This window comes from Scatophagus argus, chromosome 14, assembly GCF_020382885.2.
Source record: "Scatophagus argus isolate fScaArg1 chromosome 14, fScaArg1.pri, whole genome shotgun sequence".
NCBI classification, from domain to species: Eukaryota; Metazoa; Chordata; class Actinopteri; family Scatophagidae; genus Scatophagus; species Scatophagus argus.
Window position 1 is genome coordinate 23,099,830 of NC_058506.1, and position 13,591 is coordinate 23,113,420.

The following is a 13,591-nucleotide window of genomic DNA, read 5'->3' on the forward strand; positions in this document are numbered from 1 at the left end:
AAAACATTTATTAGTTCCTCAGAAAAGACCAGAAGCTTCTGCATTATCAGCACCTCAGATTTCTTTTCAAACATGCCAGACAGTTTGAGCTTGCAGTGTTCAGTGCAGCCATTAAGCTTTTTCTGGTAAAGACAAGTAAGTAAAAATAGATGGAGCAGTTAACTGTCTGAATAAATTAATAAACTCACAGGTTATAAACATTACAGCAGCAACATGTGATGTGTGTTTAAACCCACTGAGGAACAGATCTGAAAAGCCAACATCTGTTATAACATTAAGTGTCAGACCCTGCATGTTTCACTAATAAGCTTTGAAGCTAATGAACTGATGTTAGCTAACATATTAAATCAGAGCTACTTCCAACTTACAGCTACTTCCAACTAGGCCAAGTTAATGTGTTTGCCGCAAGTTGATGTAGCTGATGGTCCAGTAACATTTACTAACATTAGCAAATGGTTATATGGTTAGCATTAGGATGCACGGTTAGCTAACTGTGGGGGGCATCAATAGCAGGTGGTGTCAGTTTGAATGTCTCTTCAGGTTGGTTGTATTTTTCCCACTTTATTCATAGTCACGTCTCTACTTCTCTCTTTACAGTACACTGTGTTTCCATTTCTGCTGGATTATAAATTAAGTCAACGGGTCTGTTGTTTTTTCCAGCTAAACTCTTTGTTGTGTTGAGGCTATCATGTTGTTGTTGGTTGGGGACAGCGGTGGATCTCTATGCACTTTATAAAAACAAACGCCCTGACTCAGTGTGATAATACTGAATTAGTATGCTGGGAAGAGGTCAAACTAAGTATTATTGTGAATGGGACATTAAGCATTTATATCTTTTTATGTCATTTGACTGTCTGCTTTGGATGGCGTGAGCTAAAATTAAAATCATTTTGCACATGTATGAGAACATGTATGACTCATAGGACTGTTCATTCATAATTAAGTCAGACTGTTTTCTGCACGTCTCTCTATGCACCAAAAATATTAATTCACAATCACAGCATAATTAATAAAAAATGTTTGTACTTCTGATTAAATGTCACACTTACATTTTTCATCAATACAGCTATGTGAGGACAGCTCCCAGAGAAACAGAAATTAGTAAACCGCTGTGACATCATGAAAGAACAAATCATTTTTAAGCTAATATTCAAAAAATGTGTCATAAATTCATAAAAAAAATCAAATATTTTCTATTATATATATTTTCCATTCATCACTTTTTTACATGGTACATAAACATAAATCATTATGATGAAGAGTCTTTACTGACTCACTTGAAACTGTTATTGGCTTTTTTTAGGCATCTCCAGCCACAGCACAGGTTTTGCATAAGTATCGGTCTGATGGTTTGATCCCTGAGTCCATAGATGAGAGAACTCAGGCACCTTGGCAGGATACTAAAGCACACAAAGCATAAAGCGTAAATGCGCAAAAGGGCTAACCTCCCCACTGTTAAAATGATGGCTGCAATGATGGTGGAGAACAAGGTGGAGGCAAGAGCCAGGCTTAGCTGAATCAGGTGAAACAGAAGCGTTTGAAGAGCCTTTTTAGCTGAGGCTTTGTCTGTGGAGGCAGACCTGGCTACCAGCGCTACGCCAATATAGGAGGCCACGATTGTTGCACCCACTGACAGAAAGAGAGTACTGGCATATGCTACTTCAAAGTCATTAAACACTGGTGCAAAGAAAAAGGATTCTTTAGAGCAGAAGTCATTCATGTGTGGATTCAGGGAGATTAATGTTAACAAATAGAACAACATAAAAACTCGAATGAGAATGTAAATAAAACTGAAAGCCCACACCAGAGCAACAGCCATGCCCGTGGCTCTCACAGTAAAGATGGTAGCATGTCGCAGTGGATAGCACACAGCCACAAATCTCTCGAGAGACATCACAGCCAAGGTGAGAGGAGAGATCGGGGCTGTGAAATCTGAGAACACAATGAGGAAACCACACGCATAATATGAGATGTTTGTCTGTAAAGCTGCCAGCAAGTAAAGCAGAACGTCGCAGACCAGATGAGCAGTGTCTGCAAAGAGCAGATTATACAGCAGAATGTAACGAGATGTCTCACAAAACACCTGCTTATTCCTCAACGTGAACAGCAAAACAAAGTTAATGTAGAGGAAAGAACAGCTTGACCCTATGGATAACACACCAAGCAACATTATCTCCTGCAATGTTTGATACTCCACATTATCAGTGATATTGGCCTTAGGCTGCAGCACAGACAACATTATACAGTGATATGTGAAGACAAAAAGCTCTTTTGGCCTGTTGTAGTTGTATCAGCAAACTGTATAGCAGAAAAAGCAAAGTTCATCATGTTAAAGAAGCTAAACATTCACCATAAAGATCTTTTGACTGCCAAATCCCACATGATCCATCCCAGCTCAGAAGTCAAGTCAGGAGGTTAGAAGACATGTTTTTTGTACGAGGGCAGAGAAGGTCTGATGTGGGTGTTTCCTGCAACACATAACATATATGCTTCATCCTCAAGCCACCTTCACACTGTATCATTACATCAGCATGCTGATGAGCTTAGACATCACTGATGTAATCTCTCAACCACTGTGTCCTAAAATGATCTCTGTCTGTTTCTGGTTTTCAATTAACAAGTGCAGTGCCTGTTCAGAATGTGCCTGTTTGGTGTTGCTTGCAGCTTTCTCGCCATCGACCTAGAGAGACAGACCTGGCAGAGGTCATGGATGTTGTCAAGAAGCTCCTCAGCTGTAAGGTGCCTGTTGTGGGAGGGGGGACGCTGTCTCAGACTCTCAGGGCTCTGGGCTTTGTCTGGGCTGTTTTGGCTTACAGACCTCTTCACTGTCTCCTGGGGGGTGGGGATACATCTGTAGAGTGGCAGGCCACGGTGGTGGTTGTTTTCAAAAAGGGTGACGAGAGGCTTCAGTTGGGGTATTGGAATCAAATATTCCTTCCACTGGTCTCCACCTCTTGGTGAATCCCACCTTGCTCCACGGAGCCCTCCAATGGAAACTGTGGGACCTGGGCCTGAGATCTGCAGTGCAACAGTAGAAGTCGGGGCAATAGTCTGCCACATACTGCCTTTACTGGTCCCAGTAGAAGTATTAGACTATCTCAGCGACCCAAAGTTGACCTCATGCTCATAATATTGTGGTTTGATGTTTGAATAGCTGGTGTTAATTACAGCAGTAAATGCTGAAATCATGCTAAATTTCTTCTGTGCTTTCTGATGTTTGGTGTGACTGAACAGCATAAGAAATGACTATTGCAATCATTTATATCTGCTAAGAGAAGACTAAAGATTAAAGCCTTTGCTGTGCCTTCACCTGGATTCATGGCCAAATGTATCAGCCACTCAGCCCTGAATCATCAGTGTCTGCTCAACCTCAACCTCCTCCAGCTCTCCCTCCACTCTGCATGCTGCAGTCTGGTAAACCTGAACTTCACTGTCTGGCCGCTGTGGGAATGAACCAGATTCCTGTAGAACTTCCTATAAAAACCCAATGAACTTTGCACATGGGCCACCAATGAATTACTTCACAAGGTACTGTGAGATATTCCATTCTAAACATGAAAAAGGAGGAGGAAGGAAGGAGGAAAAATGTTTACACAAACGATGGTAAAACGGAGCAAGGCCCCGCTGGCTAAGCGACATGTACCAAGGCTGTAGTACATGTTGGCAGTAATGACACTTAACTGTGCCAGTCGGAGGTCACTAAAATTAATGGAGTCAGTGTGTACGTTTGCAAAAACTGCTCCATAGCTTCTCTAGACTGGCTGCCTGTAATATTCGCGTGCGCACAAGCACGCACACACACACACACTGTCTCTGGTCAAGGCCGATGGCCTCCTACCTGGAGTCAGGATCTGCTCTGAGGTTCCTGCCTTTTAACAGGCAGCTATTTCTTTCCACTGTCGCAGCGTTTGTTCATGGGGAAATGTTGGGTCTCTCTATATTAAAGACTAAATATTTGGTCTAGACCTGCTTTCTTTAGTGTCATAAGATAACTTTTGTTGTGATTTAGTGCTATGTAAATAAATTGAACTGAATTGAAAACTGACACTGGGACAGGAAGTCTCTACCCACTGTGGCAAATGTCTCTGTAGGACAGAATCATGGTTTCACAGTTTATGGGATTGTCTCTTGCCTTTAAGATGACCAGTACTTCATTCAGTGGTACAAATTCACATAAAGTGCTAGCCCCGATGCTGTTATGTTGGTGAGAGAAACACACGAGATGAGCAAACTCTTTAGAACTTTCTTTAGTCTTAGAGCTTGCAAAAACATAAGGCTATAGAATAAAGAGCAATAAATAAAAAGTCCATGTAGTGTCACTCATTGGCTTGTTGTCTACACACACTCTTCAATGTAAGAAAGTTGTTGATCATACTGATCAGACTGACATTAGAGAAGGAGAATCTGTGTTAGATTGTTTTTGAAAACTTTTTTCTCATGACAGTCACCTCTGTGAGTCCGAGCTGACCTCTTTGAAAAATGACTAACTTTTTTTACCCTTAGGTATTGCAGGGAGAAATCTAAAACAATCCCCTGATAACTCATTTAGAGACATTAAATATTCAAACCTCTACTCACCAATGTCTTCAGTAAATATTGATATAATTAATGCCTCCTGTGGGTGTTGATCAGCAGTCTCAATGGAGAGAGGATGACAAAGTCTGGCAAAGTTAAACAAGTGCAAACAAAATCAAAAGTAAATTGAGAAAACTTCAATCTGTCTACTTGCAAAAGTTAACTTGGATCTTAAATGCCTGAAGTGCTAACTAAGAGTGAAGAAAAAGAAAAAGAAAACTGTCCTCCTTGCGGTCTGGACCAGAAACCAGCATCTGACCATCTCCACTCACCAGCACAGTGCAGAGCAACACCAAGATCCAGTCAGAACCAAAACAGGCAGACTGGTATCTACCCAGAGGTCTTCTGATGTTCAGTCTGAACTTCTTCGGATGTGAAAGGTCACAATAAGTGAATCAGAAATAATAATTCGCCTCCTTCACCTCTTTCAGACATCAACACAACCAAATGAAATTAACTACACCAGTGAGGCCTGTTAGCTCCATCACCTTTACTCTAACAGGAGCCACGTTGGGGGATCAGAGGTCAGAGGTCACAGACTCACATCAGAACATCCTGTTGTACTCTGACCTCAGGTCAGTGCCCTATGAGTCTTTTGTCCTTCACAGTAATTATACGTGAAACACTAACAAATACACAGTCTTACCACTACAGGCCTTGGATCAACCACAAAATCTGTCTTTGCAATATGAATGATGAATAAAGAATATGAACATTTTCTACTGTAAATCCAGGTAAGTTACTCCAGATCATCAGTTTGCTAATGGTGACTTCTCTAAAATTTGCTTTTCTCTGTAATAATGATAATGGACGCTGGCTCAGAAAGGCACTTCCAAAATATCAACCACAAAATCCTTTCAAATTATATAGGGTAAGGGTTAGGGTAGCCTAACCCTAACCCTTAGAACACAAAATCTTCTGCTCCAGAAATTAAGTTTCAGTCATTAATTTTACTTGGGTGTCTTAGAGTCACTGGTCCTACATGTTAAAAAGTTGTTGTGGTTGTTTATTAGCTGAGGTGAGAAATCCCTCCCATCTGACTTCGTCTCCTGACAACCCATTAATACACATTAAATATTCAAACCCTCAGACTCGTTCATGTTTTCAGTAAATATTGACATGATTAACGATGTGGGAATCGTGTGAAGTGATGACTGGGGCCTTTGGGAGACAAAGTTTAAAGAAAGTGCAGAGCAAACAGAGAAAACTTGACATCAGTCTTCAATGCCTGAGCAGCACAAAGTCCAAAATGTTAAGGCCAAAATGAAGCACAAAAATTAAACTTAACAGTTAATCTCAACAATTTCTATGAGTGATTTGATTCTTCCTACTTCTCAGCAGAGTGTGAGATCCCCTTGAAGGTGTCGCTGTCGAGTCCCTTCGACTGCCAACCTCCGGCCTGGATGGAACACCAGGTTCAGTCCGGAAGAATCTTTCCCTGGTACTTAGACCCACGTTCTCTTTCTCAGATCATTCAGTACTTCAGCAATGATGTCATACAGAAGACATCCCTGTTCCTAAAACCTACACCCAGCCAAGTTAAACCGCTACAGGCCTATAGCTCTAACCTGACACTGGACCACCCTGAATCATCCTTCCATCAGTTATCCCATTCCTCTGCGCCCTCCGGGTTTCACAGGGAGAAGTACTGATGTTGTGGAGGCAAGGCCAGAACTTTGGCTCATCCCCGATCATAATAAGATTAGTTAAGATAAGATGAACTTAATTGATTCCACAGCGGGGAAATTCGCTTGTCATGGCAGCTCACAAAAACAGAATAGAGTGCAAAAAGCAAAACAGTTTAAAAAATATAAAGAGATAATAAAGTAACACTTTTTAAAGTAAACACAGTACAATATACAGCTCTATCCAAGTCCTCATAAGGGAGGAAGTGAGGACCAGACTGTTGAGCTGTACAGTCTAACAGCAGTGGGAATGAAGGAGCTGCTGTAGCTCCTTCCTACACTGAGGGTGTAGCAGTCTGCCGCTGAAGGAGCTGCTCAGAGCCTCCACTGTCTGATGCAGAGGGTGAGAGGTGTTGTCCATGATGGATGTCAGCTTGGCTAACGTCCTCCTCTCACCCACCTCCTCCACAGAGTCCAGTGGGCAGCCCGGGACAGAGCTGGCCCTCCTGACCAGCTTATTTAGTCTCTTCCTGTCCCGGTCCGTGCTGCTCGGTCCCCAACAGACCACAGTGTAGTGAATAGCAGAGGTTACCACAGAGTCATAAAAAGTCCTTAGGAGGGGCCTGCACACTCCAAAGGACCTCAGTCTCCTCAGAAGGTGGAGGCGACTTTGGCCCTTCTTGTACAGGGCATCGGTGTTATGTGACCAGTCCAGTTTATGGTTGAGGTGAACACCCAGGTACTTAAAATTGTCCACCATCTCAATGTCCGAGCCCTGGATGTTCACTGGTGTATGTGGTAGTGTTCTTCTCCGGAAGTCAATCACCATCTCCTTTGTTTTTCTGGTGTTTAAGCACAGGTGGCTGCGCTCACACCAGTCCACAAAGTCCATGATGACTGGCCTGTACTCCGTCTCAATCCCCTCAGACACACAGCCAACAATGGCTGAGTCGTCGGAGAACTTCTGGAGGTGACATCTGCTGGTGTTGTAGGTGAAGTCCAAAGTGTAGAGGGTGAAGAGGAAAGGTGAGAGCACCATGTGCTGCAGACCACCACCTCAGACACACAGTAACGCAGTCTCATGATGGGAGTTGAAGGTGAAGACAGTGACGGTCGGGTAATGGTGGTAGTGTCTGCTGGCCTGAAGATGAAGAGGGGAGAGGAAGGGACAGATCTCTCTTCTGCTCCGTTCTGTCTCCCAAAATGAAAGCCCTCTTCTGCTGGATAAGCAGGGCTTTAAGCTCAGGGGTCACCCAGGTTTTGTGGTTGGAGAAACATTGTACTCTCTGGGTTGGTAAAGTGTTCTCCACACAGAAGTTAATGGAATCCAGCAGGTAATGGTTGAAATTCAGCACCACCACCGATGGAGCCCCTGACTTTGTGTTCAACAGACCACAAGCTATAAGGGTTGACAAAGACAACTGTTGTTGTAAATTGGATTGCCTGGAATTGAATAGAATGTTATCCATGTTTGTGTCTCGGGTTGTGTAAAGCCTGTAAATCCTCTGTCATATCCTCTAAGGCAAGGAGTGTCTTTGTTCTCTCTTACACTCTTTAAAAATAAAAAGCAGCATGTGTAGATGATCAGGAGATCTTCACTTGGTTGTGTAGCACAGAAGTGTTGCTTAGTGACTGATTTAAGAAATTAAATGAAACACATCTCCTTCCAACCTCCACTGTTAACCAGGATTACTATAACACAGTGTTTAACCACGATGAGTTCAAAATCCACAAAACCAGCCCGAACATAAAGAAGAGCTGAAATGTCTATGGAGCACAGAGCTGTTTGCACAGAACTCTGGTTGAAGCAGGTTGATGCTACACTATGATTGACAGGTCTGTGTTCAAGGTGCTGGACTCTGTGAACTTGGAGGTCCAAAACTGAGGCATCATGTGACCAGGGTACTGGGAAACACTGGCAATGATGTCATGTGAAAAGGGAGGATGGAGCTCATATCTCATAAGTGTTGGGAGGAAAACTTGCAGACTGGCTTTGCTCACACAGAAGCAAGCACAAACTGCCGGGTGTGGACAGGTGGAAAGTGGATCTGTGTGAGTTCAGTTTGTCATGTTGGATCTTTGTTGTTACAGGAATACAAACTGGGAGAAGTTTTTTGTGTGTTAGTTTTCCAGTGACATCAGCAGGTCAGTGTCTGAACTGCTTCTCTGAGATGTACAAAAACCAGTCTCTGACCAACGTCTCTGCTGAGCTGCAGTATCAGGGCTTACTGGAGAGAGTGATGTTCTCCACTCTGACCACAGCCTCCTGCTGCGTCTTCCTCTTCATTAATCTGACCATGTTATTCACCCTGAGGAGTAAACCGGTGTTTCGTGAGACGTCTCGTTACGTCCTCCTGTTTAACCTCCTTTTTGCAGATACTACGCAGATGGCCCTGAGTCAGTTAATGTACATACTGGCTGCTTGCAGAATTAGACTGACATATCCTGTCTGTGGTGTTCTCACCATGCTTGGCCAGCTCACAAGTGAAATCTCCCCTCTCACGCTGGTGTTGATGTCTCTGGAGAGGTATGTGGCTGTGTGCTACCCACTGAGGCACGCCACCATCGTCACCATCAGAAACACGGGGCTGGCTGTCCTCCTGGTCTGGGCTTTCAGTTCACTCAATATCCTCATTCGAGTTGTGTTACTGTTAGATTTTCCATTTTCAGAGCTGGAGAGCCTGCAGATGAAAGATTTTTGCTCTGACATAGCTTTATTTCTTCATCCAATGTCTGGTCACTATGCCAAAGCCTTCACCTGCTTCCTGTTTGTGTCAGCTGGTGTGGCAGTCACGTCCTCCTATATCGGCGTGATGGTAGCAGCCAGGTCAGCCTCCACAGGCAAAGCTTCAGCCCAGAAGGCTCGTAACACACTGCTGCTGCATGTGGTGCAGCTGGGCCTCAGTCTCTCCTCCACCATACACAACCCGATGCTTGGAGCTCTTTCAACAATTGTGACAAGGATAGTGTTTGTCCGTATACAGAATGTTTTGTATGTGTGTGTTTTCATCTTGCCCAGATGTCTGAGTTCTTTCATCTATGGCATAAGAGATCAGACCATCAGATCCGTCCTCATGTACCATCTGTGCTGTCAGTGGAGACACTCAGTTGTCCAAGCTAAGGCTGACCGGTGAAGCTCTTCATTGTTTAAAAATGTCATAACTATAACTATAACGAATGCCAGTATTGCTTGAAATTCCTTTAAAAGTGCTACTAAAATATTTCTGACAACCTACAGGCATTACATTTGAACAGGGTGTTAGTTTGTTTAAGCTGCTTTTATTTCATCTCCTGCTGAAATGTTGTTAGCATAGTTGTAACCTCTAACATGTATTACTGTGGGCCAAATGCTTCTGCAGGAGGCACTTTTAGCTTTTACTGGATGGCTAACAGTAAAGACAGAGGACAGAAGCTGAAAAATATCCAACAATGGTCCTTTGACAGATGCAAACTAGGGACGTTGAGGTTCACGGTCTGTACCTGTAAGCCCTTGGGCCATCTGGGGGCCCAAGTGCATGTGTTCACTGGAGGACTTGTATGATAATAAAATGGTTTAAAATAAATAAAATGGCTGATGTGTGTAATGGGTTATTAAACTGGATTGTTGACTGGTTTGACATACAAATTCATCTGATCTGGTGGTAAGAGCCTGGCTCACTGCATCCAAAACCGACCTAAACTAACTTCACAACTTGTGCTGACCACAACACACACCAACCTCTTTCATGCCATCTGTAACTGCATCTGAAATTAGCTGTGAAAATATGATTATGTGTTTACATGTTTTAAATTAGATTTTAATGGAGCTACACATAAGAATTCTGATTCACAACATTCAGAAATGAACAAAAATTTCTCATCACACAGTGTTGATAATATGTCACATTTACAGCGTGTAGTGTGTAGCAGAGATACCTGCTGAAGTTACCATGCTAACCGGTTAGCCTGTAGGCCACCTTGTCTTGTAATTCCACTTTAAACCTCCAGAGGGGACAGTGAGTCTCTGTAGCATCCAGTCTGTCCTCAGTCCTTCATGAGAGGATGAAGAAGTAGAGGTGCTCTGAAGGTGTATGCTAACCATGTGCTAACATAGCACGAAAAGAAGGGACAGAGACAGAACATAAAAGTTACGTTAGTGTTTTTCTTCGGCCAGCGGTGACAGCAGAGAGGAAAGAATCTGACTGCTGCCTTTCTTTTAGACTGCTAACAAACAGCTGCTAATGTTGACTGAGATAGCTAAGTCTCCTGTCGTAGTATAGATTTTTATTTATTGTTTTTCCCAGTTAAGTTTAAACAGGCTACATTGGCGTCAAAGTTTCAATAACAAGAGTACGAGTAAAACTGAGGCAATATGAGAAAAACATATATTCTTTAACATGAAGACATTTAAGCAAAGTCCAGTTGACACCTAAAAGAAAAGCATGAACCTTAAAATTAGCAGAACACGACCTCTTTAAGACCAGGTGACAGGTTTTATTTGACAAGAATGGTGGAAGATAAAAGGTTGTTGTTGTTTGCTGCTGTTCTCATTTTAGCCATAAGAGGCTGATGAGCACCAACTCCTCATGTTCTAACAATAACTAAAAGCATATGTGTGCTATGTATGATATTTTCTTCCAGTGAGATTTAATGTCTCTTTGACTCGATAGTGATGTAGCAGGACTGTTAGATAGATAGATAGATAGATAGACGATCTATACATCCTGACTGGAAGGACTGTCTGCACCTGCTGACATGTAGATCACATATGCTGTCACACAGGTATAGAAACCCATATAGGGTACGGTTCTGAGGGGTGAGTTACTAGTTTTTGCTGTTTTGATTCTCCAAATGATTGCTGTATGTTACATAATGTGTTTAAAGTGAAGCATCTTTATCTGTAGGAATCAAGTTTACTCACTAAGTTCACAATGTGTCAGACATCAGGCTGGCATCAGCCCTGGTGTTGGAAAACAATGGAATAACAATGACGATAATTACTGTGTTGTTACCATGCTGACCGTGGAGTCACGTGAACATGAAGCTACTGATGCACAATAAATTTAGGACAGACAGCAGTTCTGCTCACAGGGACAACAACCTGCCTCAGGCAGAGTGTGGGTGGATCGTTTTAGGCTTCAGACGTGATCCAACAGGCAGCTCGAGATGTTTTTTGTTTCTTTGTTCTCAGAATACTTACTGGAGGACATTTTGGGGAATTTTGTGTTTCACTAACAGGTTAAGATTTCTCATGTCTTAAAAGCTTCTCTGAGATGTCAAATGCAACTAAGTCTCTGACCAACACGACTGTTGGACGAGGCTTACTGGAGAGAGTGATGTTCTCCACTCTGACCACAGCCTCCTGCTGCGTCTTCCTCTTCATTAATCTGACCATGTTATTCACCCTGAGGAGTAAACCGGTGTTTCGTGAGACGTCTCGTTACGTCCTCCTGTTTAACCTCCTTTTTGCAGATACTACGCAGATGGCACTGAGTCAGTTACTGTACATACTGTCTGTCTGTAAAATAACACTGACATATCCTGTCTGTGGACTTCTAGTCATGCTGGCCAATCTCACAAGTGAAATCTCCCCTCTCACGCTGGTGTTGATGTCTCTGGAGAGGTATGTGGCTGTGTGCTACCCACTGAGGCACGCCACCATCGTCACCATCAGAAACACGGGGCTGGCTGTCCTCCTGGTCTGGGCTTTCAGTTCACTCAATATCCTCATTCGAGTTGTGTTACTGTTAGACTTTCCATTTTCAGAGCTGGAGAGCCTGCAGATGAAAGATTTTTGTAATACACTTGTCATGTTTCTTGGGACAGTATCTGATTTTTATGACAAAGCCTACACCGGCTTCCTGTTTGTGTCGGCTGGTGTGGCAGTCACGTCCTCCTATATCGGCGTGATGGTAGCAGCCAGGTCAGCCTCCACAGACAAAGCTTCAGCCCAGAAGGCTCGTAACACACTGCTGCTGCATGTGGTGCAGCTGGGCCTCAGTCTCTCCTCCACCATACACAACCCGATGCTCATCGCTGTCTCACGTGCTGTGACCAGATTAGTACTTGTGCGTATACAGAATGTTTTGTATGTGTGTTTTATCCTTCTCCCCAGATGTCTGAGTGCTCTCATCTATGGTCTCAGAGACCAGACTATCAGAACCGTCCAGGTCTACTATTTATGCTGTGGGTTGACGCTGTTGTCCCAGCTGAGGTCTCAGATTCATGGAACAAATTCGTCCGTTAGTTAATGTCCTGACTCAGAACAGATGGCATGCAGATTTAGTTGTTTTGATGTATTTTTTTAAATCCACATTCTTACAGCGACTGAAGCTGGAAAAGATTTGTTCCAGTTGTGTGGTGTGGTTGTAGTATGTCAAGAAACTCTTGTAAAAACTATGTTGGTAGTACCAGAACAATGAAATAAAATATTAATATTCTTGTCATAGCATTACATGTTTTCTCTAAAAGCTTGGCTTCAGCGCTGAACAGGGATTTGGCTGTATTTTACTGCAGGGGAATGAAGATGAACTTTATTGATCCCACAGTGGGGAAATTACTTGTTGTGGCAGCTCACAAGAACAGAAAAGAGTGCAAAAAGCAAAAAGTGTGGAAAAACACAACATCTTCAAGAATGATGCCCTAAGAATTTACTGCACTGTGCAAAAACAGTTTCAAAAAATATACAGAGATAATAAATTAACAATTTTCAAGTAAACACTGCACACTGTACAATATACAGCTCTGACACAGAATGTGGCATTCACCACATGCATGTGATAACTGCAGTTACTCTACAGGCTCTGATGAATAATACACAATCTAATCAACAAATACATTGCAATGTGGTATTAACAGTTAACGCCTGATCCCAACGAAACTCACAAACTACCCAGCAGTGTATGAAATCATTAACATGAGCTCCACCCTGATGATGCATCGGAACTACAACTCAGTCATATAAAATACATTATTTTGAAGTCATAACAAGTACTTTTAATTTAACGCTGGTCTTTTTGCAATTTTTATTTTTGACTTTTGTATTTCTACTCTTTCTACTCTACACAGGAAGGCCCAGTCTGTGCCTCCACCCCCCAAAGTCTACACCCCCAGTCAAGTGTACCCTCAGCGCAGCTCTGGACTCTCTCATGCCATGCTCGTGTGCTTCATTTTTATTCCACTTTGTAAATAATTCTGAAAAGTGGAAGAAAAGAGTTAAAAAGTGCATCTCATTACCGTTACACAGCAAGAACAATTTTACAGTTAGAGACAAGTTAGAGACAAGCATCCAGCTAAAATCAAGGACAACAGAGCTGAACAATAATAGTCATAAATATGGAACTCTTATATACATACACGTTGGTGAAAAAAAATAACTGTATATATGAAAAATTATCTAAACCAGCATACAA

The 13,591-nt window shown here is 42.6% G+C and overlaps 3 protein-coding genes across 3 annotated transcripts; 2 read left to right on the top strand and 1 right to left on the bottom strand.

Annotated features, from left to right (window-relative positions):
- Positions 1 to 1,170: 1,170 nt before the first annotated feature.
- On the bottom strand, positions 1,171 to 2,745 carry LOC124070788 (odorant receptor 131-2-like). Its single transcript, XM_046411016.1, has one exon. The coding sequence runs from the start codon at positions 2,237 to 2,239 to the stop codon at positions 1,274 to 1,276; it is 966 nt and encodes a 321-aa protein (XP_046266972.1). The 5' UTR covers positions 2,240 to 2,745; the 3' UTR covers positions 1,171 to 1,273.
- Positions 2,746 to 8,128: 5,383 nt separating this feature from the next.
- Positions 8,129 to 9,741, top strand: LOC124070759 (odorant receptor 131-2-like). The gene has a single exon (XM_046410965.1). The coding sequence runs from the start codon at positions 8,372 to 8,374 to the stop codon at positions 9,332 to 9,334; it is 963 nt and encodes a 320-aa protein (XP_046266921.1). The 5' UTR covers positions 8,129 to 8,371; the 3' UTR covers positions 9,335 to 9,741.
- A 1,207-nt stretch (positions 9,742 to 10,948) lies between these two features.
- LOC124070776 (odorant receptor 131-2-like) lies at positions 10,949 to 12,549 on the top strand. The gene has a single exon (XM_046410995.1). It carries the CDS (start codon positions 11,453 to 11,455, stop codon positions 12,428 to 12,430), a length of 978 nt encoding a protein of 325 aa, XP_046266951.1. The 5' UTR covers positions 10,949 to 11,452; the 3' UTR covers positions 12,431 to 12,549.
- The last annotated feature ends 1,042 nt before the right edge of the window (positions 12,550 to 13,591 follow it).